At 41.4% G+C, this 24,471-nt stretch overlaps 2 protein-coding genes across 10 annotated transcripts in view; both read left to right on the plus strand.

The window, feature by feature from the left end:
* The window catches only part of LOC100194713 (ubiquitin carboxyl-terminal hydrolase 28), a 30,132-nt gene extending 21,848 nt beyond the window's left edge, over positions 1 to 8,284 (plus strand). For 7 of the 9 annotated variants that reach the window (XM_014137346.3, XM_014137348.3, XM_014137350.3 and 4 more), the window contains exons 18-25: positions 820 to 1,113; positions 2,886 to 2,981; positions 3,782 to 3,960; positions 4,187 to 4,265; positions 5,139 to 5,218; positions 5,369 to 5,492; positions 7,076 to 7,274; positions 7,547 to 8,284. In XM_014137346.3, coding sequence (XP_013992821.3) covers positions 820 to 1,113; positions 2,886 to 2,981; positions 3,782 to 3,960; positions 4,187 to 4,265; positions 5,139 to 5,218; positions 5,369 to 5,492; positions 7,076 to 7,274; positions 7,547 to 7,722 — 1,227 coding nt within the window. In that variant the 3' untranslated portion in view covers positions 7,723 to 8,284. The remainder of the gene's footprint in view (positions 1 to 819; positions 1,114 to 2,885; positions 2,982 to 3,781; positions 3,961 to 4,186; positions 4,266 to 5,138; positions 5,219 to 5,368; positions 5,493 to 7,075; positions 7,275 to 7,546) is intronic. The other 2 variants (XM_014137347.3, XM_014137349.3) reach the window with 1 other exon arrangement.
* Positions 8,285 to 18,405: 10,121 nt separating this feature from the next.
* LOC106567723 (G protein-activated inward rectifier potassium channel 4) lies at positions 18,406 to 24,264 on the plus strand. Its single transcript, XM_014137343.3, has 4 exons — positions 18,406 to 18,882; positions 20,314 to 20,582; positions 20,758 to 21,973; positions 22,120 to 24,264. Exons 1-4 carry the CDS (start codon positions 18,669 to 18,671, stop codon positions 22,314 to 22,316), a joined length of 1,896 nt encoding a protein of 631 aa, XP_013992818.2. The 5' UTR covers positions 18,406 to 18,668; the 3' UTR covers positions 22,317 to 24,264.
* The last annotated feature ends 207 nt before the right edge of the window (positions 24,265 to 24,471 follow it).

The following is a 24,471-nucleotide window of genomic DNA, read 5'->3' on the forward strand; positions in this document are numbered from 1 at the left end:
CAGAACGACAGATTTTTACCTTTACCGGGGATTCGATCCAGCAACCTTTCGGTTACTGGCCAAACGCTCTAACCACTAGGCCACCTGCCGCCAAGCCGTAGGTTGGTTGACTGCTTGGACCAATGCTCTTTTTCAGGCCTGTGAAATGGTATGAGAATGCTTGTGTGAATGTTGTCAACATTGCGTAACAGCAGAATTTTGTGAATGTGTATGAAACAGAATGGGTGTATTCCCTGTTGACAAGGATCCATCGTGATATTGCGGTTGCTCTTTGTCGTCTAATTTTTGGTAGAACGTTGTCCAAGTAGTATCTGAATGTTCTGTCTAGATTTTACCCGCCTTATGTTAAATATAACTGTAACCCGCTTGGCGTGTTTCACATTCCATTGCTTGCTGGACAGACTACCTGCCTGTGCAAACGGCAAACTTATTCATAAATGGTGTACATGCGACCTCTAGTGGTCAATGTATATAGTCCTTGAATGAATCCCAATGTAGTGAAGTGCTTTTGGCTTTGTTTATGGTCATTCCATTATTTTAATAATCCAACTATGTTAATGCATAGTAAATGTACATTTTACGACTCAGTTTATCAATCAAAAGGGGATCCAGTCAGAAAAATCATTCTATTTTATTTAAATTATATATGCTGCAATTAAGCTTTTTATTGTGTAACATAATAATTTCTGTTTGGGAGAGGTGACACCTTTTTTATTATTAGACAAGTACCAGACAAGTATGCATGTTAGGTCTCTATATGCCTTAGCATTAACCAGCTAACTTGATCTATCTAACTTAATGTCAACTTCATATGCCCAGCAGCTCCCCCCACCACAGTCTCCCAGCCCTGCAGCAGAGATGAATGGCCAGGCCCAGACTGCAGCTGTGACCCCTGACCCCTCCACTGAGACCGACAGCGAGCCTGAGGTCAGAGAGGCAGGGGCGGAAGCTGCAGAAGCGCCCGACACCCAGGCAGACGGCGAGGATGGTCAGGACGCCCCGCCGGCGACCAGACGCCGGCAGCAGCAACCAGAGAACGTGGTGTCGGAGGTGGAGATCCCCAACGTGGGCAGGATCCTGGTGCAGGCTGACAATGACGGCTACAATGAAGAGGTAGAGAGTTGCCCCATACGTAATTTAAATAAATACACTGCCTTCAGATAGTATTCAGACCCCTTGACTTTTCCACATTCGCCTTGTCAATCTACACACTATACCTCATAATGAAAAGCAAAAACAGTTCAACTTTTTTTTAATGTTAAATTTACATAAGTATTCAGACCTTTTACATAGTACTTTGTTGAAACACCTTTGGTAATGATTACAGCATCAAGTCTTCTTGGGTATGACGCTACAAGCTTGGCACACCTGTATTTGGGGAGTTTCTCCCATTCTCCTCTGCAGATCCTCTCATACTCTGTCAGATTGGATGGGGAGCGTCGCTGCACAGCTGTTTTCAGGTCTCTCCATAGATGTTCGATCGGGTTCAAGTCCGGGCTCTGGCTGGGCCACTCAAGGACATTCAGAGACTTGTCCCGAAGCTACTCCTGCGTTGTCTTGGCTGTGTGCTTAGGGTCGTTGTCCTGTTGGAAGGTGAACCTTCTCCCCAGTCTGAGGTTGTGAGCACTCTGGAGCAGGTTTTCATCAAGGATCTCTGTACTTTGCTCTGTTCATCTTTGCCTCGATCCTGACTAGTCTCCCAGTCCCTGCAGCTGAAAAACCTCCCCACAGCATGATACTGCCACCACCATGCTTCACCGTAGGGATGGTGCCAGGTTTCCTCCAGATGTGACACTTGGCATTCAGGCCAAAGAGTTCAATCTTGGTTTCATCAGACCAGAGAATCTTGTTTCTCATCGTCTGACAGTCTTTAGGTGACTTTTGGCAAACTCCAAGCGGGCTGCCATGTGCCTTTTACTGAGGAGTGGCTTCCATCTGGCCGCTCTACCATAACGGCCTGATTGGTGGAGTGCTGCAAAGATGGTTGTCCTTCTGGACAACCATAAAGGCCCTTCTCCCCTGTCTGCTCAGTTTGGCCAGGCAGCCAGCTCTAGGAAGAGTCTTGGTGGTTCCAAACTTCTTCCATTTGAGAATGATGGAGGCCACTTTGTTCTTGGGGACCTTCAAAGCTGCAGAAATATTTTGTTGCCCTTCACCAGATCTATGCCTCCACACAATCCTGTCTCGGAGCTCTACGGACAATTTCTTCGACCTCATGGCTTGGTTTTTGCTCTGACATGCACTGTCAACTGTGGGACCTTATATAGACAGGTGTGTTCCTTTCCAAATCATGTCCAATGAATTAAATTTACCACAGGTGGACTCTAATCAAATTGTAGAAACATCTCAAGGATGATCAATGGAAACAGGATGCACCTGAGCTAAATTTCGAGTATCATAGCAAAGGGTCTGAATACTTATTTAAATAATGTATTTGTTTTTTATATTTATGACATTTTAAAAAAATATATAAAAACCTGTTTTCACTTTGTCATTATGGGGTATTGTGTGTAGATTGCTGAGGAATATATTTTATTTAATCCATTTTAGAATAAGGCTGTAATGTAACAATGTTGAAAAAGTCAAGGGGTCTGAATACTTTCCGAAGGCACTGTACATATATAAATCCAACTCCAGTACATTGAAAGCATGCTGTTCCGTGGTCGATGACTTCTATTGATTTATTGGTTAGAAAATAATTTGGATACATTTTGGGCAATGCCACTCTTTGACTGTTGCTTCAGATTATAATATGACTGTTTGCATCAATCCAATGAATGGATACATGACTCGCTAAAAGGTGCATCATTGCTATAGTAGTTTGTTTGTGCATGGCCTCGCTCTAATGCCCATTCTTTGTACTTCTCTGTGGTTCTGTGTTTCAGATGATGCTCACTCCAGCTATGCAGGGAATCATTATGGCCATAGCCAAAGCCAGACAGGCATTCGACAATGAAGGCCCTGAGGCTGGCCTCATCAAGGTAAGGTAGTTTGTGCAATCTCGCTAGTCTGTCCTTCTACCATGCTATACTTGTAAATATTCTGTCAGTCTCCTCTTGTAGAGACATATAAAGGGTAGAGGTAGAGTCTTGGCAGACATAATTTCACGGACAGTATATTTTACAGTTCATGTGCCATGGAATCGGTATATCTAAAATCTCCTCCCAACTATTTTGCAACCTGTATGGTGCAGCTGTCAATTGTTTGGTACTTAAATGAAACTGGTATACTTTTTTATTTCTCACAATTTTCTTTAGCCAATTCTGGCCTTTAATGCAGGGCCGACAGACAAGTTCCTTACCTTCTCCCCTTTCCACTTGCCTTCTCCATTTTTGTGGTAATGCTGCAATTAGTTGTTTGTAATTTTGGATAGAGCAGACATTTTTTTTTTACTGCATGTGAGACATAACTCCACCAGTCCTATTTATGATATAATTAATGAAGATTATACCATTTTTATAAATGTTTTTCAAAAATAATGTTTTTTTTAATCAATTAGTATATTTCAGTTTAACCATAATATTTGTTGTAATATTTGTTCTGTCTTTTTCTGGTGGATTAAACTGAAAATGCAACCAACCTTCTATTGCTTGTTATAAAAATAGTGATATTTTGGAGATTATTTCATTTTCAAATAACCAAAAGTGAGAGGTAGTAATCTGAATGGAGGGAAAAAGGCCATTATTGAATTGACAACTCAACCAAATTTAAATCAAAACTATACGTAGAGATGACGTCTATGCCCAGTGGGCTCTAACATCTCTCACACCCCTCTCCTCAGGCGTTCCAGGAGGAGTACTCCCGTCTGTTTGAGTTGTCCCAGGAGGAGACCACTGCCCAGCAGGACCCACGCCTGCACCACGCCCTGGTCTACTTCTTCCAGAACCAGGCGCCCAATCGCGTCATCGAGAGGACCCTGCTGAATGGCTTCACCGACCGCAACCTCAGCTTCGACAACAGGTCAGTCAGCACCACATCCTGACATGCGATGAAATGTATATTTTTAAACTTTAAAATGTGTTCATGTTTTGTCATTTCATTGTAAGTTGTACATGCAATTCAGCTTGTTGTTATTTTTACAATTATTTGTTGAACAATTAAAAAGCATTTCATCAACATTATCATCAAGTTGACAGTATTATTCATAAGTATATTTCTGTGGGGCAAATCATCACTTCCTGTGTAGGTCCATCAGTATCATGAGAGAGGCCCGCGCCAAACTACGCCTCATCAAGCCAGAGGATATGGATATGGAGGAATATATGGTATGTGTCAATAGCTAGGTTTGCCTTAGCCAATCTAGATCCAACCTCCAGCGGCATAGCTAAGCTAGCTTGTACTGGAGGTTGATCAGATGGTCTATTGACAGCATAGTAAACTTACTTTCAAACAACCTTTACTGCTGATACTTTCTTTATTCTTGATTTGGAAGGCACTTGTGTCATAAAAATGCCTGTTTCCAGTTGCAGGTGGAACTCGGATATCTAGAGAATATTCAGAAAGATATTAAATCCACTTTTTGTACCGAGTAAGAAATGCCTCTGACATGTGTATAGATCTTTATTTGTGTTGTTTGAGTCAGTGTGTGACACGCTGTCATTCTTCTACATGTGGCTGCGGAGCTTAGAAATGACTACTTCAAGCAAAGATGTTGGGAAATGCAAGATGTCCGGCAGCTAGAATGGCGCGGGAACCTTTCACTCTGTGCAAAAAGTAGATTTAATATTTTTCTGGTTATTGGAATTGATTTTTAGTTGAAAATTGGCAGCCAGGCACCGATCATCATGTCGCCAGTATACACATTTTTACTGGCATAAAAATGGTTTAATGGAGTATGAATGATCATTACCTGTGATGTTCCAAAATGTTGTCCCCAGTTAAGCAGATTGTTCCAACAATCATAATCTAAGATGATCAGTGATTACTGGTTCCTTTATGTCATTACACATGTGGACAATTTGAGCTAAACACTGTAAAATGCTTATTTGAACATAATCCTACATTACACAGGCCTTGATGGCTGATGGAAGGAGCTTAGTATTGTATATTATTTATACCAAGACTCTAGGTAGGCATTTTTCTCCATTGGAAATCAGACCAAACTTGCATTGATTGTGTCTGTGTGCTCTTCTCCTCAGCAATGGCATGACGACTACAGCCTGTTCCGGACAGTGTTTGTCTACCTGCTGACGGGCTTGGAACAGTACCAGCATGGAAAGTAGGTGTTGTCATGGCGACCGGGGCTCTGCCCCTACGTGATCAGCCTGTATGGTGGTTTGAGTGAGTGAGTGAGTGGGCTGACTGTCTGATGTGATGTCATCAGTGGGCTGACTGGCTGACGTGGCGTGATATCATTATGTTCCACCAGGGTGAGCGAGGCGCTGAATTACCTCAACCACGCCTACAAAGACAACACCATGCTACTGAGAAGAGGGGAGAAGAGAGGGGTGGAGCAGTCGCTTATTGCACTTTACAGGAGGAGATGTCTCAAAGTGAGTGCTACTGATGATGCAGATGCATCACTGTGAAAGACCTGGTTTGAAAATATTTGGGACATGAGACTGATACTGTCAGTTGGGAATATAAAAATAAAGATGTATTAAAGGTTAATAAAATAGAGAATAAGGCTAAACTTCAGTGTGAATGAAAGTTTCACTGGGCTGGAGTTAAATAGCCCTGCTATATACAGTGAGGGAAAAAAGTATTTGATCCCTGCTGATTTTGTACATTTGCCCACTGACAAAGAAATGATCAGTCTATAATTTTAATGGTAGGTTTATTTGAACAGTGAGAGACAGAATAACAACAAAAAAATCCATTAAAACGCATGTCAAAAATGTTATAAATTGATTTGCATTTTAATGAGAACGGTGAGGAATCAGCCCAGAACTACACGGGAGGATCTTGTCAATGATCTCAAGGCAGCTGGGGCCATAGTCACCAAGAAAACAATTGGTAACACACTACACCGTGAAGGACTGAAATCCTGCAGCGCCTGTAAGGTCCCCCTGCTCAAGAAAGCACATATACATGCCCGTCTGAAGTTTGCCAATGAACATCTGAATGATTCAGAGGACAACTGGGTGAAAGTGTTGTGGTCAGATGAGACCAAAATGGAGCTCTTTGGCATCAACTCAACTCACCATGTTTGGAGGAGGAGGAATGCTGCCTATGACCCCAAGAACACCATCGGCGGTGGAAACATTATGCTTTGGGGGTGTTTTTCTGCTAAGGGGACAGGACAACTTCACCGCATCAAAGGGACGATGGACGGGGCCATGTACCGTCAAATCTTGGGTGAGAACCTCCTTCCCTCAGCCAGGGCATTGAAAATGGGTCGTGGATGGGTATTGCAGCATGACAATGACCCAAAACACACGGCCAAGGCAACAAAGGAGTGGCTCAAGAAGAAGCACATTAAGGTCCTGGAGTGGCCTAGCCAGTCTCCAGACCTTAATCCCATAGAAAATCTGTGGAGGGAGCTGAAGGTTCGAGTTGCCAAACGTCAGCCTTGAAACCTTAATGACTTGGAGAAGATCTGCAAAGAGGAGTGGGACAAAATCCCTCCTGAGATGTGTGCAAACCTGGTGGCCAACTACAAGAAACGTCTGACCTCTGTGATTGCCAACAAGGGTTTTGCCACCAAGTACTAAGTCATGTTTTGCAGAGGGGTTTTTAAACCGGTCCATTATGTAATTTGTTCTTCACCTGTATTTTTCTTTTTACTTATTTCCCTCATTAAAATGCAAATCATTTTATAACATTTTTTGACACGTGTTTTTCAGGATTTTTTTGTTGTTATTCTGTCTCTCACTGTTCAAATAAACCTACCATTAAAATTATAGACTGATCATTTCTTTGTCAGTGGGCAAACGTACAAAATCAGCAGGGGATCAAATACTTTTTTCCCTCACTGTAGTATATTAACACTTTGTCTCTAGATAGACCACTAATCTCAAGACATTTTTATTCGGCTATAGTTTGGTCATTTTGCATACGCTCTTATCCAAAAAGACTCCGTAGTGACACTGCATATGCATATCCCCTGTCCCTCCCCCTTCTGCTCTCTTCCTAGGAAGTGAATGACAATGCGGCCACCCTGTTCAGGAGCGGCGAGGTGAGCGGCGTGGAGGAGGGCGTGATCATCATGAACGAGGCGGTTATCCCCTGCATGCACCTGATGAGCCGGCCGGACATGGTCAGCCAGGAGGACCTGGACACAATGGAGGCTATCCGCAGCCACTGGTGCTCCTACCTGGAAATGGACCTGGATGGTGAGGACAGAGGGAGGGGAAGAGGTTCTTACTGGGCTTTATCCAAGCTGTGCTAAATGTTTATCTACATCAACACTGCTGTCATTTGCAGATTTCAGTAACACTTTACTTAAAGCTGAGAGGTATAATTGCGTTATTATAAGACTTATAATAAAAATAAATTCTCTCTGTAGCACATTTTCCTCATCTAATTTATCCCACATTTTAACATCTTACTTCTCTTATGGAAGCTCTGTTTTTCTCTTCCTCTCCCTCCTTCCTCTCATTCTCAGACACCCTACAGTTAAAGCTGGGCGAGTTTCTGCCCAGGGTTCTGGACTGCTCAACAGAGAGGGTGGTCTTAAAAGATCCACCAACGGTGCGCTCCAAAGTGCCCCATGACCTGTGCAGCCGCCTGGCCGCCATCATGGAGTCCATCACCAACACCTCCGTGGTCTCTGTCAAGTAAGACCAAGGGGTCAGAGGTCAGCTTCTGAGATTAATGGTCAGGACAGGTACGCTAGCTGACCACCGCTAACGTTTTATCCTCATGTAGAGTTGACAAACACTGGAATTTTGCGTAGTAGTGCAAAGTAGTTTTTTATATTACTTTGTAATGTGCTTTTGCCATATTTTTCTAAATCAGAGCATTAAGTAGATTCTGAGTGATTTGAGGCAGAGTTTATACGATCATATGATACTCACAGACACATTAAGAGGAGAGATAGAGAAATGTCTTTATGCATTAATAAGGTATTATTGTTTTGAACCTATTAGGTGTGTTTTAAGAAAGTGAAAACACAAGAAATAAGAGCATTTTTTTAATGGTTTCTTAGATATTTTACATGTACCATGATACATTAGGATTGCAGTGAACAACAGGCTCTTGAAGATTTAGGTGTTTAGAAATTCAGCTTCCTTTGTCTCGTTTTGTATTCTCCTGTTTATATATGTAAGCCTTTCCTTCCACTCCTGTTTTCCACTTCTTGAAAACTGTGTTGATGCTCAATAAACTTTCTGTTCTTTCGGTTCTTCTTTTCTCCTTGATTTGCTGTCAAGTCTTTTGTGCCTGACCCCATTTTTCAATCTATATTTCTGTCTTTCACCTTACAACACCCCTCGTCACCCCTCCAAACACAGAGAAAACACTATCAATAATTGAATGAACACTGTACGTTGGATCTAGCATCCAACTTAAAACGTACAGTATGTATTGTACAGTGCATTTGGGAAGTATTCAGACCTCTTGACCCTTTCCACATTTTGTTAAATCATTTTTTTCCCCTCATCAATTTACACATAATAGCCCATAATGGCAAAGCAAAAACAGTTTATTTTATTTTTTGTATTACAAATAAACTTAAATATCACATTTACATAAGTATTCAGACCCTTTACTTTGTTGAAGAACCTTTGGCAGCGATTACAGCCTTGAGTCTTCTTGGGTATGATGCTACAAGTTTGGCACACCTTTATTTTGGAGTTTCTTCCATTCTTCTCTGCATATCCTCTCAAGCTCTGTCAGGTTGGATGGGTAGAGTTGCTGCACAGCTATGTTCAGATCTCTCCAGAAATGTTCAATTGGATTCAAGTCCGGGCTCTGGCTGGGCCACTCAAGGACATTCAGAGACTTGTCCCGAAGCCACTCGTGCATTGTCTTGGCTGTGCGCTTAGGGTCGTTGTCCTGTTGGAAGGTGAACCTTCGCTCCAGTCTGAGGTCTTGAGTGCTCTGGAGCAGGTTTTCATCAAGGATCTCTCTGTACTTTGCTCCGTTCATCTTTCCCTCGATCCTGACTAGTCTCCCAGTCCCTGCCGCTGACAAACATCCCAACAGCATGATGTTGCCACCACCATTCTTCACTGTAGGGATGGTGCCAGGTTTCTTCCAGACAGGATGCTTGGCATTCAGGCCAAAGAGTTCAACCCTGGTTTCATCAGACTAGAGAATCTTGTTTCTCATGGTCTGAGAGTGTCTAGGTGCCTTTTGGCAAAATCCAAGTCGGCTGTCATATGCCTTTTACTGAGGAGTGGCTTCCCTCTGGCCTCTCTACCATAAAGGCCTGATTGCAGAGAAGATTATCCTTTTGGAGGGTTCTCCCATCTCCACAGAGGAACTCTGGAGCTCTGTCAGAGTGACCATCAGGTTCTTGGTCACCTCCCTGACCAAGGCCCTTCTCCCCTGATTGCTCAGTTTGGCTGGGTGGCCAACTCTAGGAAGAGTCTTGGTGGTTCCAAATAAGAATGATGTTACCCTTTTTGTTACCCTTCACCAGATCTGTGCCTCGACACAATCCTGTATTGGAGCTCTACGGACAATTCCTTTGACCTCATGGCTTGGTTTTTGCTCTTGCATGCACTGTCAGCTGTGGGACCTTATATAGACAGGTGTGTGCATTTCCAAATAATCTCCAATCAATTGAATTTACCACAGATGGACTCCAATCAAGTTGTAGAAACTTCTCAAGGATGATCAATTGAAACAGGATGCACCTGAGCTCAATTTAGAATCTCATAGCAAAGGGTCTGAATTCGTAAATAAGATATTTCTTTTTAAAAAAATTTATTATGAGCAAAAATGTCTAAAAACCTGTTTTCACTTTGTCATAATGGGGTACCGTGTGTAGATTGATGAGTGAAAAAAATAGTTTCATCAATTTTAGAATAAGGCTGTAACCAGGGTTGGGTAGGTTACTTTCTAAATGTAATCTGTTACAGTTAGTAGTTACTTCTCCAAAATTGTAATCAAATCAAAAATAAAATGTTATTAGTCACGTGCCGAATACAACAGTGAAATGCTTACTTACAAGCCCCTAACCAACAATGCAGTTTAAAAAATACGAATAAGAAATAAAAGGAGCAAGTAATTAAAGAGCAGCAGTAAAATAACAATAGCGAGACTATATACAGGGGGTGAGCTTTGAGGGCACTATGGTGTTGAACGCTGAGCTGTAGTCAATGAATAGCATTCTTACATAGGTGTTCCTTTTGTCCGGGTGGGAAAGGGCAGTGTGGAGTGCAATAGAGATTGCATCATCTGTGGATCTGTTAGGGCGGTATGCAAATTGTAGTGGGTCTAGGGTTTCTGGGATAATGGTGTTGATGTGAGCCATGATCAGCCTTTCAAAGCACTTCATGGCTACAGACGTGTGTGCTACGGGTCGGTAGTCATTTAGGCAGGTTACCTTAGTGTTCTTGGGCACAGGGACTATGGTGGTCTGCTTGAAACATGTTGGTATTACAGACTCGGACAGGGAGAGGTTGAAAATGTCAGTGAAGACACTTGCCAGTTGGTCAGCGCATGCTCGCAGTACACGTCCTGGTAATCCGTCTGGCCCTGCGGCCTTGTGAATGTTAACCTGTTTAAAGGTCTTACTCACATCGGCTGTGGAAAGCATGATCACACAGTTATCCAGAACAGCTGATGCTCTCATGCATGTTTCAGTGTTACTTGCCTCAAAGCGAGCATATCAATTATTTAGCTCGTCTGGTAGGCTTGTGTCACTGCGGCTGGGCTTCCCTTTGTAGTCTGTAATAGTTTGCAAGCCCTGCCACATCCGACGAGCGTCGGAGCACGATTCGATCTTAGTCCTGTACTGATGCTTTGCCTGTTTGATGGTTCGTCGGAGGGCATAGCGGGATTTCTTATAAGCTTCCGGGTTAGAGTCCCGCTCCTTGAAAGCGGCAGCTCTACCCTTTAGGTCAGTGTGAATGTTGCCTGTAATCCATGGCTTCTGGTTGGGGTATGTACGTACTAGAGGTCGACCGACATGGCCAATTAATTAGGGCCGATTTCAAGTTTTCATAACAATCGGTAATCGGCATTTCTGTACGCCGATTATGGCCGATTGCATTTCATGAGGAAACTGTGTGGCAGGCTGACCACCTGTTACACGAGTGCAGCAAGGAGCCAAGGTAAGTTGCTATTAAACTTATCTTATAAAAAACAATCAATCTTCACATAATTACTAGTTAACTACACATGGTTGATGATATTACTACGTTAACCTCTCTAGGGAAGGTGGGACGAAATTGTCCCACCCTATTCAACAGCCAGTGAAAAATCAGAGCGCCAGATTTAAAACCACAAAATGTCATAATTCAAAGTTCTCAAACATAGGACTATTTTACACCATTTCATAGATACACTTCTCCTTAATCGAACCACGTTGTCCGATTTCCAAAAGGCTTTACAGCGAAAGCAAAACATTAGATTATGTTAGGAGAGTACATCGACACAATAACCACACAGCCATTTTCTAAGCAACTAGCATGCATCACAAATACACAAAACACAGCTAAATGAAGCACTAACCTTTGACGATCTTCATCAGATGACACTCCTAGGACATTATGTTATACAATACATGCATTTTTTTGTTCGATAAACTTCATATTTATATATAAAAACAGCATTTTACATTGCAGCGAGACGTTCAGAAAATATTTTGCCTCCAATACTGCCGGTGAATCAGCACCACAATCTACAAAAATACTCGTCAAAAACATTGATCAAATATTAAACTGTCATTCAAAGAATTATAGATGAACATCTCCTGAATGCAACCGCATTGCCAGATTTCAAAATAACTTTATTGGGAAATCACACTTTGCAATAATCTGAGTACTGAGCTCAGAAAAAAACACTAGGCGATACAGATAGCCGCCATGTTGGAGTCATCTAAATTAATAAATAGTATTAGAAATATTCACTTACCTTTGATGATCTTCATCAGAAGGCACTTCCAGGAATCCCAGGTACTCAACAAATGTTGTTTTGTTCGATAAAATCCATAATTTATGTCCAAATAACTCCATGTTGTTTGCGCGTTCAGTAAGGTACTCCAAATGTAGGGCGTGCGAGGGAAATGTCACGACGAAAAGTAGATTTTTTTTTTATTTACGTTCGTTCAAACGTTGTAAAACATCAATCTTTAGGGCCTATAGAACGTGAAGATTCAGTAATATTTCAACCGGACGGTTCCTGTGTCTTGAAAAAGGTTTTGGAACAGAGCTAACACTCTCATGAATGCGCACCAACGAAGTGATGTCATTCCTTGGGTTACCAACTTCCCAGCCTTCCAGTCGGGTCTCTGTTCATCGTAGACGCCTCAAACAAGGTTCTAAAGACTGTTGACATCGAGTGGAAGCCTTAGGAAGTGCAAAATGAATCCTTAGTCACTGTGTGTTCGATTGGCAAGACTTGAAAGGACTACAAGCGCCAGAATTCTCACTTCCTGCTTACATTTTTCTCAGTTTTTTGCCTGCCATATGAGTTCTGTTATACTCACAGACATCATTCAAACAGTTTTAGAAACTTCAGAGTGTTTTCTATCCAAATCTACTAATAATATGCATATCCCAGTTCCTGGGCCCGAGTAGTAGGCCGTTTAATTTGGGTACGTTTTTCATCCGGCCGTGAAAATACTGCCCCCTACCCTAGTGAAGTTAACTAGCTTGTCCTGCGTTGCATATAATCAATGCGGTGCCTGTTAATTTATCATTGAATCACAGCCTACTTCACCAAACGGGTGATGATTTTAACAAAAGCACAATCGTTGCACGTATGTACCATAAACATCAATGCCTTTCTTAAAATCAATACACAGAAGTATATTTTTTTAAACCTGCATATTTAGTGCAATGTAACAGCAATATTTGGACTTAGGGCTGCCACCCGTTCGATAAAATACGGAAAGGTTCCGTATTTCACTGAAAGAATAAACATTTTGTTTTCGAAATGATAGTTTCCAGATTTGACTATATTAATGACCAAAGGCTCATATTTCTGTGTTTATTATAATTAAGTCTATGATTTGATATTTGATAGAGCAGTCTGACTGAGCGGTAGTAGGCAGCAGGCTCGTAAGTATTCATTCAAACTTTACTCCCTTTGCCAGCAGCTCTTAGCAATGCTTGATGCACAGTGCTGTTTATGACTTCAAGCCTATCAACTCCTGAGATTAGGCTGGCAATACTAAAGTGCCTATTAGGACATCCAATAGTCAAAGGTATATGAAATACAAATGGTATAGAGAGAAATAGTCGACACGTCATAATTCCTATAATAACTACAACCTAAAACTTCTTAACTAGGAATATTGAAGATTTGCGAATATTGAACCACCAGCTTTCATATGTTCTGAGCAAGGAACTTAAACGTTAGCTTTTTTACATGGCACATATTGCACTTTTACTTTCTTCTCCAACACTGTTTTTGCATTATTTAAACCAAATTTAGCATGTTTCATTATTTACTTATTTACTAGACTAAATAGATTTGATTTATATTAAGTTTAAATAAGTGTTCATTCAGTATTGTTGTAAACATCCTTATTACAAATCCTCTTTTTCTCCGTCTTCTCTTCACGCAAATGATGGGGATTTGGTCCTGTTCCCAGGAAAGCAGTATGTCCTTCACATCGGGCTCGTCAGACTTATTAAAGGAGAAGAAAAAGCTTCTGCCAGTTCGTGGTGAGTAATCACTGTTCTGATGTTCAGAAGTTATTTTCGGTCATAAGAGACGGTAGCAGCAACATTATGTACAGAATAAGTTTAAAAAAGAAGTTACAAACAATGCAAACATTTTTGCAAAAAAACACAGTTGCTTAGGAGCACGTAAAACATAAGCCATCTTCACCGGTGCCATGATGTCATCAGTAACATTACATTACTGAGTTTGGGTAATCCAAAAGTTATCTGATTACATTCAGTTACTTTTAGATTACTTTCCCCTTAAGAGGTATTAGAAGAAGATCAACATGTATGTTACCAATTGAACGACATCTATTGCAGATTAAATCAATGCTAAAGTTTAAATAGCTGGCCATATATAGATGTAACATTTTACTTTATGGATTGGTTATGTAGGCTTCTTCTAACCCATCACTTTCCACTGCATATAATAATACGATTAAATTATTTCTTTACATTAACCAAAGTCTATCAGAATTCCAGTCATTCCAATAAATGTAATACCCCATGATCTTCAAGAATAGGACTTGGAAATATGGAAGTATTGGTTAGGCAAATAGTTTTACCTGAGCATAACCACAAAACTAAGGATGTATTAGCCAGCTCTACTCTGTTGTTTAGGATTTTCAAACCTAAACCTCCATATTTCCAAGTCCTATTATTGAAGATCAAGGGGGATGGACCTGGATAAATGTAACCACTCTCAGATTAATAGACAGCTATGGATGCAAGGACTGACCATCCATGATATCAATATTATTGTTTTAACCACGTTAAGAGGCTATACAGTGTTTGTTTACATTTATAATGTTTACAAACATTGGAGAAAAACAAGCTAATATTTTGGGTTCTCATGGAGTGTGAAAGTTGAACTAAGCTCATGAGGCATTTATAAATTATATTATTCCAGAATCAATGGAGAAATATATATATATATATAAACAACAGAGTATATATATATATATATATATATATATATATATATATATATATATATATATATATATATATATATATAATTTAGAAGTCAAAAAATGGATGTAGCAACTACAAATTGCCACTTTTAAGTATATCAATAGTGAGTGAGTTTGAGCATGTGTCCATTAGGCCTATGGATTTTTCTTTTTTTATCAGCATGAATTAGACTAAGCAATAAAGCCCCATCTTTATTCCATAGGCTGGGATTCACACTATGCAGCTGTTGCAAGAGCACATTTTTCACTGGCTGTCCACTGGTTTCAAAAACAATGATTGATAGGCAACTTAACTTCTTGAATTCAACCATTATTGGGTTCAAATACACATTTACTTTTTTGAACAGCCATCCACAACAATCACAATCCAGAAAGCGCAAATAGCTAAATGAGAGAGCAGCAGTGTGATTCACATCAATGACCTATGTGGATATACATTTACATTTTTACATTTTAGTCATTTAGCAGAAGCTCTTATCCAGAGCGACTTACACTAGTGAATGCATACATTTCATTTCATGCATTTTTTGTACTGGCCCCCCGTGGGAATCGAACCCACAACCCTGGCGTTGCACACACCATGCTCTGCCAACTGAGCCACAGGGAAGGCGATAATAAGTGATATAATAAGTGATATCCGTATCACCGTAGACTACACCACTGCTGTCCTCCTTACCTCCAAGCGTTTATTCAAGTTGGATAATCTTTTGGAAGATATAGCTTGGACTGTAGCCTACAAAAGTCTATTCATGCTCTTTTCCCGCGATCCATCAAACACATTTGGTGTCATCATAGTGGTATCTGACTTGTGGTCAGACTCGCTCAGGTGGAACAAACTTAAAGTTGTGCCTTTTGTCAATGCTGATTTGAATGTCATTGAGAAAACAGAAGTGTCCGATTTTTTTCCCACAAACATCCTTTCTGAATTTAAGTGATCTAGTTTTTCAAAGTATTTATAATCTGATTACAATATTGTAGCTGGTAAAGGATTACAGTTAACGTTTTTTGTCATCCCTTACATGTAACCTTACATGTAACCTTTATTTTAGGGATGCAGATATATTGGTGGATATATCGGAATCGGCGATATTAGCTCTAAATGCCAACATCGGTATGGCCTGATGTCTAGTTTAACACCGATGTGCAAAACCTATTTCAAAGCTGACGTGCATACCTCTATAACGTAGGTACATGATGTAATGACCTAACCTAGCCCACAATGTATCCTGTGTGGATCAAGCAGTCATTTGAAAGAGTAAGAACATTTCAGCAAGACAACTCAAAGGCAAAATCCATTAAAGCCAAGATAATGGTGTTCATTGCCCTTGACAGTCAACCGTTCTGTCGTGGGTGATATTGGCTTCTGTGACTGGTCGAGCACCAGTAAACACTACCAAGTGGCTATTTTTCAGATGTTGCCCTAGCGGAGTTACACAGTAGTCACTGCTATTAGCTTCACAACATATTATGGAACGCTTTTTGGGTCTTTGCGTATCAAAAAAAGATACACGTCAAATAACACTATTTGCTTCTAATTTGACTGTCAAATAACACGGTTATATTATAGAATATTGTGTTCTGAATTTGCACGTGCAAGCCAAACGCCACCACTACTCTTTGTAGCACTGTCAAAGCTGTACAAAAAAAAGTCTGCAAACACGGGCCACGCAAGATGTGTTTACAATACCACGTTGGTAAAAAAACATTATTTGTTCCACCGCAACTTCTGGGGTAGCTAGCAAGCTCCAATACAACCAGCCTGAAAACAATGATCAGTAGGAACTACAGTCATTAACATTATTCTTAGCAATGATTTGAGAATCCTTGTAAGTATTAGCTAGGTAGCCACTTGTTGTTCGCCTATTGAAAATGAACTTCAGTTCATGAAAATAAATAGCTAGCCAGCTACTTAACCCTGTTGCCCAAGGCTAAAGTTATAAGCAGTCAGCTAGCTTCTTCTGACTAGTGAGGCTCGATCGGACTGTGTTATGTGTTGTAAAGCTAGCCACAATAAGGATTAGGCACAATAGTGGAATTTGCGGTTTGCCTTCAAACTAAAAGTAGCTATTTGAAAGTGACGAAGAATGTTACAATTGGTGGATTCATGCCATATTTAGACTAGATAATGTTAAACAAGGTTGGAATGTGAAGCAATGAAATGGGGTATCAGTCTACTCTGTGACACCCACAGAACACAACTGTGAAGAGTTTATGCAAATGTTAGCAAATGTTATCGCGTGACTGAAATCATCTCCCCAGTCAGTCAATTGTGTGTATTGACATTCATATTGCACTGTACAGCTTTACCTAAGGATTGGGGACCAATGAAATGGGGTATCAGTCTACTCAATACCCAAGATGTTTTTTCCCAATATCCTCCTCAGAGTTATCAGACTCCAAAACATCCACTCAGTATTGTTTTTCCTCGGGAATAGTGTTCAATACACATAGGTTGACAACAAAAGTGGCTCAATTTACAGCTGTTTCATAGTCCCTCAATAAGAGCTACGCTAATGTTCTCGGGGTGTCACTGAATAGACTGATACCCCATGTCATTGATCCACAAACCATAGGTAAGGCTGTACAGTGAAATAAGAATGCCCCAATGCAATTCTAAAGTATATTACATCCAGTGTGATTTCAACAGATTTGTCAAATTAACAAATTGTCTTCTGTGGATTTTATATAACATTCCAACCTCGTTTAGCATGATCTATTCAATAATGGCATAATTCTACTATTTGTATTCATTTGCTTCACTGTCAGTGACATACTTTTATTTTGAAGGCTAACCGCAAAGTCCACTTTGTGGCTCACCCTTATTGTTGCTCGCTACACATAGATGGGTCCGACCATTAATGAAATAAGAAATGTTTTATAAATTAGGGTTGTTTTAGATGATGACACCTAGCTATATAGTTAGCTAGCTAACTATATACCTACTGAAACAGATTGTCGTTTTGCTATGTTTTTGGGGAAGAACATTGTTTGCATCCATGAGCTAGCTAGCTGTTTTTTTATGACCAGCACTGTAAGTGCGCGAGACAACTTTACCAGCGTCATAGCATACATATCGATGAATGTTGTGACATATGAAATACGAGTGATAGTGTAATCAATGTGTAATAACTACGTAAAAAGTATGTGATGTGCAGTCATATTCAGGTCCTGATTGGTCAACAAGCTTATTTGACAAGTCAAATACGTGTATCTTTTTTGACATGCAAAGACCCAAACGGCGTTACATAGAAATCCTGGTTGAGAATAGAACAACGAAACAGCACATCAAGTAAGTGAAAGAAATAGGTTTTGATTATGTTTTTTTACTGGTAATGGAGACATACGTAAATGCCAACTAAATAACTTGTTGGTCAGTGTGGTGTGTGTAACCTTTATTTAACTCGGCAAGTCGGTTAAGAACAAAATCTTATTTACAATGAAGGCCTACCCTGGCCAAACCCAGACGATGCTGGGCCCAATCACGGCCGGATGTGATACATCCTGGATTCGAACCAGGGACTGTAGTGATGCCTCTTGCACTGAGATGCGGTGCCTTAGACCGCTGCGTCCCTGTGTGTGTTAACTATTTAACTGTACTAGAACGCTTAAAAGGCTGCTAAAATTTAAAATATCAGTTATAGGTATTGTTTATTTTGGCAAGGAAAATATTGGATATCGGTATCGGCCAAAAATGTCGTTGTTAGATGATGATACCTAGCTATATACTTTATTTTGCCTAGTTAAAAAGGTTAAATAAAAAATTAAACATGTAATCCGTTACTCGCCAACCCTGGCTGTAACAAAATATGGAAAAGGTCAAGGGGTCTGAATACTTTACGAATGCACTGTACATTGTGTTTGTTTATTTCTCACTTCCCATGGTGTCGCACTACTTCCTGGCTGCACAGCTCACCAGCCCTGCTGACCTCACGAGCAGATTAACAGCTGACCTCCCTGTGTGATCAGACCAATGGCAGGGGGCTGGGGGGACTGTGAGGGGGGGCCCCTCTGGTCCGCAGCTGGACAGCAGGCGCCCTGCCAGTTCGGCTTGACATCACCGGAGAGGCACCACAGCACCAGCTTTACCACTCAAAAAGCTATCCTGCTTCTCTTTTTTTTAGAGCTGCTCGTTATATCTCATGTGGAAGATGATCTGAAGAACAAATACTATCATCTCTATTCAGGTATGGTTTAGTTTGTTGTTTCTTTCTTTTGGCAGTTGTGATGACTCTCCTTAATGTACAGACATGCATACCTCCATCCTCTACTTTCCTCCTCTTCGTATTTTTATAGTTTCCCAGGTTGTTCTAGCTAATTCCTTCTGGTGTTGGTCTGGTTATATGGAGGTTGTTGTAAGGTTACAACTGAAAAAGGAGAGTGATTTTTGTTTTTGTTATGTAACTTTTAGTAATGGGCCACACATCTCAGAATTGGTGAAACCCCATCCGTGTAAAATCAACACATTTATGAAGAAGATGTTGTTCAACATTAGCGACACATCATAAATGTAGCATCTCAACTATTCTACAGATAAGGGTTTATTATACATCTCTAGATTTTCCTCTACATCATTCGGAGTGCAAGCTTTAATTAGCGCTGTTGATTACAATGCCTTGGGCAGTTCATGGTCTACTGCACTCTGGAGTCAGGGTTGATATTGACGTGTTCCAAAATCCTACACCCAGTGCAGCACGTCTGCTGCTACGAGCTGTTTGGCGGACCAGTAGAGGAGAGAGTGACAATACAAACAGTAACAGTGACCACAAGAAATAGAGCCTTGCCCAGGGTTTATTTGACCACATCTGGGGAAAAACAATTACCTAAACCCTCGTAACTAAGAGTAGGACCGTAATCTCTTCAAAATCCATCACCATGCTCCTTGGTTGTTCCCAGATTAATTTAAAGGGATTAGTCATAATCCTGGATGTTTAATTAGATCCAGCAGGGACCGATGATATCACACGATGCACGTCACATTAGAATGATCTGAAAGGTCATCGGGGTGGGATGAGAGGGGGAGGAATGATGTAAGAAATTATATTGAGGGAGAGCTAACCATCTGGTGAAAGAAGCCTCCGTATCAGAGATCTGTCATACACCCACTAGCGGTTCTGGGGGGCAGAGGGGGCCAGTGCCCCTGTGACAACAATTTTGGCCCCCCTAAATGTGGAGTATGAAATAATTTTTACATAACTCATTTTTATCGTTCTTTTTTTACATCCGTTATTAGACAGTGGCAACGCGGAACACTAATTTAACCCACATATTTTCTAGTGGACGGCTTTAGGCAGAACACAACAGTATCGTACCCCATGCAAAACGATATGACAACAATAACGTCTAATGTAACTGGCCCCTCTAACAGTACAACTGGCCCCAGCTTGGCCCCCCCCAGTTGAAATGGTCTAGAACCACCACTGCCACTGACCCACAGCTGGATTTAACGTTCTAGCAATCCCTCAACTTTGACATACAGCGTATGACTGTAAATTATCAGGACAGAAGGAGGTAAGTTCAACCAGTATTGCCTGGTTGAAGAGTTTAATTTAGTCTCCTCTGTAGTGGTGGTTGTTAATTGTGTGACACCTCTCAATCAGATTCTATTGTTTCAACAGGAACACGAAATCAACTTCCTGAGCCCTCGGCAGCTCAGCTGCCACACAGAGCACAGGAATCTACAGTAGTCTCTGTGATGGTTTCCACCATGATGTGCAGAAGGGTGACATTACACGAGCCCCATAACGGAGACTACAGGAGTCCTATGAGAATTGCCCCTCGCAGGAACTCCATTCCCCCAGCAAAGGCTCTCACAGGCAAACATCTCCTGGCATACCTCCCTAGACCACCCCCAGAATCAACGCGCTTTACCCCATATCCAAAGAAGGTACCTATTGCAGAGTCAATTTCGTTCATTTGTGTTTTGGGATATTGTTCAGTGGGTTGTGTTTACACTGGACACTCTGTTTCCATCACAAACACATTGTAGATCATGTATGTAATGTACGAGTCAGTATATATATTTATTATTATTATTTATTATTATTTATTTTAATTTTTAGGTTGTAGCAAAAACCAACATGGCCGTGATGATGCTCCACTCCAGAAGAGCCTCTCTCTTCCCCAGCACAAATAACAACTTCCCAGCTCTCCCACCCCAGCCAGTCTCCTCTGCATCCCCCCAGTCACATCCCAAGAGCCCAACCCCCCATAGGGTTGTTGCAGGATTGATCAGCCGGGAGGTAGACACCGGCCAGTACATCATTCCCACTGAGGAGCCAGAGGAGCCTGCCACTGCTCACCATGCTCACCGCAGACGCCACCTCAAGCGCTTCAGCTCCAGGTGGTACTCTGGCGCTCCTTCTGGTGGCCCCTTTGATAGCACCCAAAGCCCCAACCAAGGCACAAGTGGTGAGAACAAGCCCCACAAGCCACGCTGCAAACTTCTAGGTGAAGGGAGGCCAAATTACGGTACTGCCAACAAGCAGCGTCAACGCTATGTCACCAAAGACGGGAAGTGCCAGGTGAACCTGGGTCCCATCGAGGACAAGAGCCGTTTCCTCTCAGACATCTTCACCACTCTGGTGGACCTGAAGTACCGCTGGTTCCTCTTTGTCTTTACCATGTGCTACATTGTTACATGGGTGGCCTTTGCAGAGATCTATTTCCTAGATGCCTGGCTGCGGGACGACGTGGCCCACGTCCACGACCCGCAATGGCAGCCGTGCTTCGAGAACGTGGACAGTTTCATCTCCGCCCTGCTTCTGTCGGTGGAAAGCCAGAGGACCATTGGCTACGGCTCCAGATTGGTGACAGCCAACTGCATGGAGGGAGTGGTTCTCCTCATGGCCCAGTCTATCATTGGCTCAATCATTGACGCCCTCATGGTCGGCTGCATGTTCGTCAAAATCTCCAGGCCTCAGAAAAGGGCCCAGACTCTGATCTTCAGCAAGCACTGTGTCATATCGGAGCGTGACGAGAAACTCTGCCTTCTCTTCCGCATTGGAGACCTGAGGGCGAGTCACATGGTGGACGCCAAGATTCGAGCCAAGCTGATTAAGTCCAGACAGACCAAGGAAGGGGAGTTCATACCGCTGGAGCAATCAGAGATCAACCTTGGCTACGATACCGGAGGAGACAGGCTTCTGTTGGTCGAGCCTCAGACCATCACCCATGTCATCAATGAAAGCAGTCCCTTTTGGGAAATAGGGGCTGAGCGTCTGACAAGAGAGAGATTTGAGATCATCATCATTCTGGAGGGAATCGTGGAGGCATCAGGTTGGTTGGCTTTGAATGTTAGAATGTGATATCTAAAATCACTTGAACAAGTTTTAATGCCTTCATGTCTGTGACTGTAGCATAAGAGCTAGATGTGTAAAGATTAAACGTTTCATAATTGCCTGGCTGTCTCCTTTGTGTTGTAGGTATGACATGCCAAGCCAGAACCTCCTATACTGAGGAGGAGATTCTGTGGGGCCACAGATTTGAATCCTGCATGTCTCTGGAAAAAGGTTCTTACCGGGTGGACCATGGTGCATTTGATAAAACCTTCCCAGTACATACCCTCACCCTTAGTGCTAAAGAGAAGAGTGATGAAAAAGAAGACGAGGTCCTCTTTTAGATCAGTACTATTCACACTGAGCAAACAGCCCTTGTATTAATGTAATTTCAAGGCCATTACTTGTGAATGCCTAGGTTTCCCTCCTTAAAATGAACTTTCCTGTTGTCTCTAATATTGTGGACAAACATTCTCCAAGAATTACACATTGACATGCTAATCTACAGTGCTTTCGGAAAGTATTCAGACCTTGACTTTTTCCACATTTTGTTACGTAACAGCCTTATTCTAAAATTGCTTAAATTGTTATTTTTTTCCCTCATCAATCTACACACGATACCCCATAATGACCAAGCAAAAGTTTATTTTGTAAATGTATTACAAATGAAAATTGTAAATACCACATTTACATAAGTATTCAGACCCTTTACTCAGTACTTTGTTAAAGTACCTTTGACAAAGATTACAGCCTAGAGTCTTCTTGGGTATGACGCTACAAGCTTGGCACACCTGTATTTGGGGAGTTTCTCCCATTCTTCTCTGCGGATCCTCTCAAGTTCTGTCAGGTTGGATGGGGAGCGTCGCGACATAGCTATTTTCAGGTATCTCCAGAGATGTTCGATCGGGTTCAAGTCCGGGCTCTGGCTGGGCCATTCAAAGACATTCAGAGACTGCTGCTGAAAAACATCCCCACAGCATGATGCTGCCACCATGCTTCATCGTAGGGATGGTGCCAGGTTTCCTCCAGACGTGACACTTGGCATTCAGGCCAAAGAGTTCAATCTTGGTTTTCAAGGCCCTTCTCCCCTGATTGCTCAGTTTGGCTGTGTGGCCAGCTCTAGGAAGAGTCTTGGTGTTGTCCAATTCTTAACTTTAAGAATGATGGAGGCCACTGTGTTCTTGGGGACCTTCATTGCTGCAGAAAGGTTTTGGTACCCTTCCCTATATCTGTGCCTTCGACACTATCCTGTCTCGGAGCTCTACGCACAATTCCTTTGATTTCATGGCTTGGTTGTTGCTCTGACATGCAATGTCAACTGTGGGAACTTATATAGACAGGTGTGTGCCTTTCCAAATCATGTCAAGGGTGGACTCCAACCAAGTTATAGAAATATCTCAAGGATGATCAATGGAAACAGGATGCACCTGAGCTCAATTTCAAGTCTCATAGCAAATGGTCTGAATACTTATGTAAATATAGTATGTTTTTATTTTTAATATATTTGCAAAAATGTCTAAAAACCTCTTTTCGCTCTGTCATGGGGTATTGTGTGTAGATTGATGAGATTTCTTTTTATTTAATCCATTTTAGAATAATGCTGTAACGTAACAAAATGTAGAAAAGGGAAAGGGTCTGAATACTTTCCGAATACACTGTACACCCTTAACCAGAATTTGAACTTTGTTGACAGTGACAAGCATTCATGTGGGTGATTTACAAAGAACTTATCCAATCCTGGTTAAGTGTAGAAATGAGTATGCAGCCATGACTCCATGCTTTGTCAGTTTACAATACTGTTTATTTATCTGTGTGTCTAATTTATGGTTTATAATGGATAGTTGTAGTTGTGTTTATAATGTGTTAACTGCTACCTCCTAAATCATAGAATTATGGAGCCAATCACTATAGGGGTTGCTCATGCTCTCCTTGTTTTTGTCAGGAGTTTTGTTGTTTTGGAAGGTTGTTACATCTTCAGTCTGTTTGTTTTAAATCACAATGTGCTAAGTACTGCACAAATATGGTGTTCCTTATTTGTAGTCACGTGTATTTTCATCGTGATCATGAATGCATGATGATGTAGTGATACGGCCATTATGATTCAAAATGTGATACATTTGAAGGATGTCAGTGTCGTTAATCTGTTTCTATGTTATATGTACTCTATCCTTGATGCAAATGTATTACACATATCAGTCCTTTACAGTGCCTTGAAATGTGTCCTCCCACAGAGTTTTCAAATATGGTTGCCTTTTGACACATTAAACTTGGATTTTTGTCCTTTCACATAAAGGGACTCGTGATTTATAGTTTATAATAGGTTCCAGCTCTGTATATCCAAGAAAACGTTGTGAAATACGCCAAACGCTGCTTTTATCACATAAATGGACCTCCCCTTGACAGAGTACAACTCTACTCCAATTATCTACTGTAGTTGCTGATTTATCAATAGATCATTTATTGTCAATTTGATTCGAACATACTCTTTTTTTCTAACAC

Source organism: Salmo salar, chromosome 13 (assembly GCF_965601325.2).
Source record: "Salmo salar chromosome 13, fSalSal1, whole genome shotgun sequence".
Classification (NCBI taxonomy): Eukaryota; Metazoa; Chordata; class Actinopteri; order Salmoniformes; family Salmonidae; genus Salmo; species Salmo salar.

What these genes read in the sequence shown, in the direction of transcription:
- LOC106567723 (XM_014137343.3), top strand. Translation starts at nt 18,669, where the DNA reads ATGGCAGGGGGCTGGGGGGACTGTGAGGGGGGGCCCCTCTGGTCCGCA. An exon ending in TTACCCCATATCCAAAGAAG is followed by an intron (nt 20,583 to 20,757) that starts GTACCTATTGCA and finishes TTTAATTTTTAG; the next exon opens with GTTGTAGCAAAAACCAACAT. An exon ending in GGGAATCGTGGAGGCATCAG is followed by an intron (nt 21,974 to 22,119) that starts GTTGGTTGGCTT and finishes TTTGTGTTGTAG; the next exon opens with GTATGACATGCCAAGCCAGA.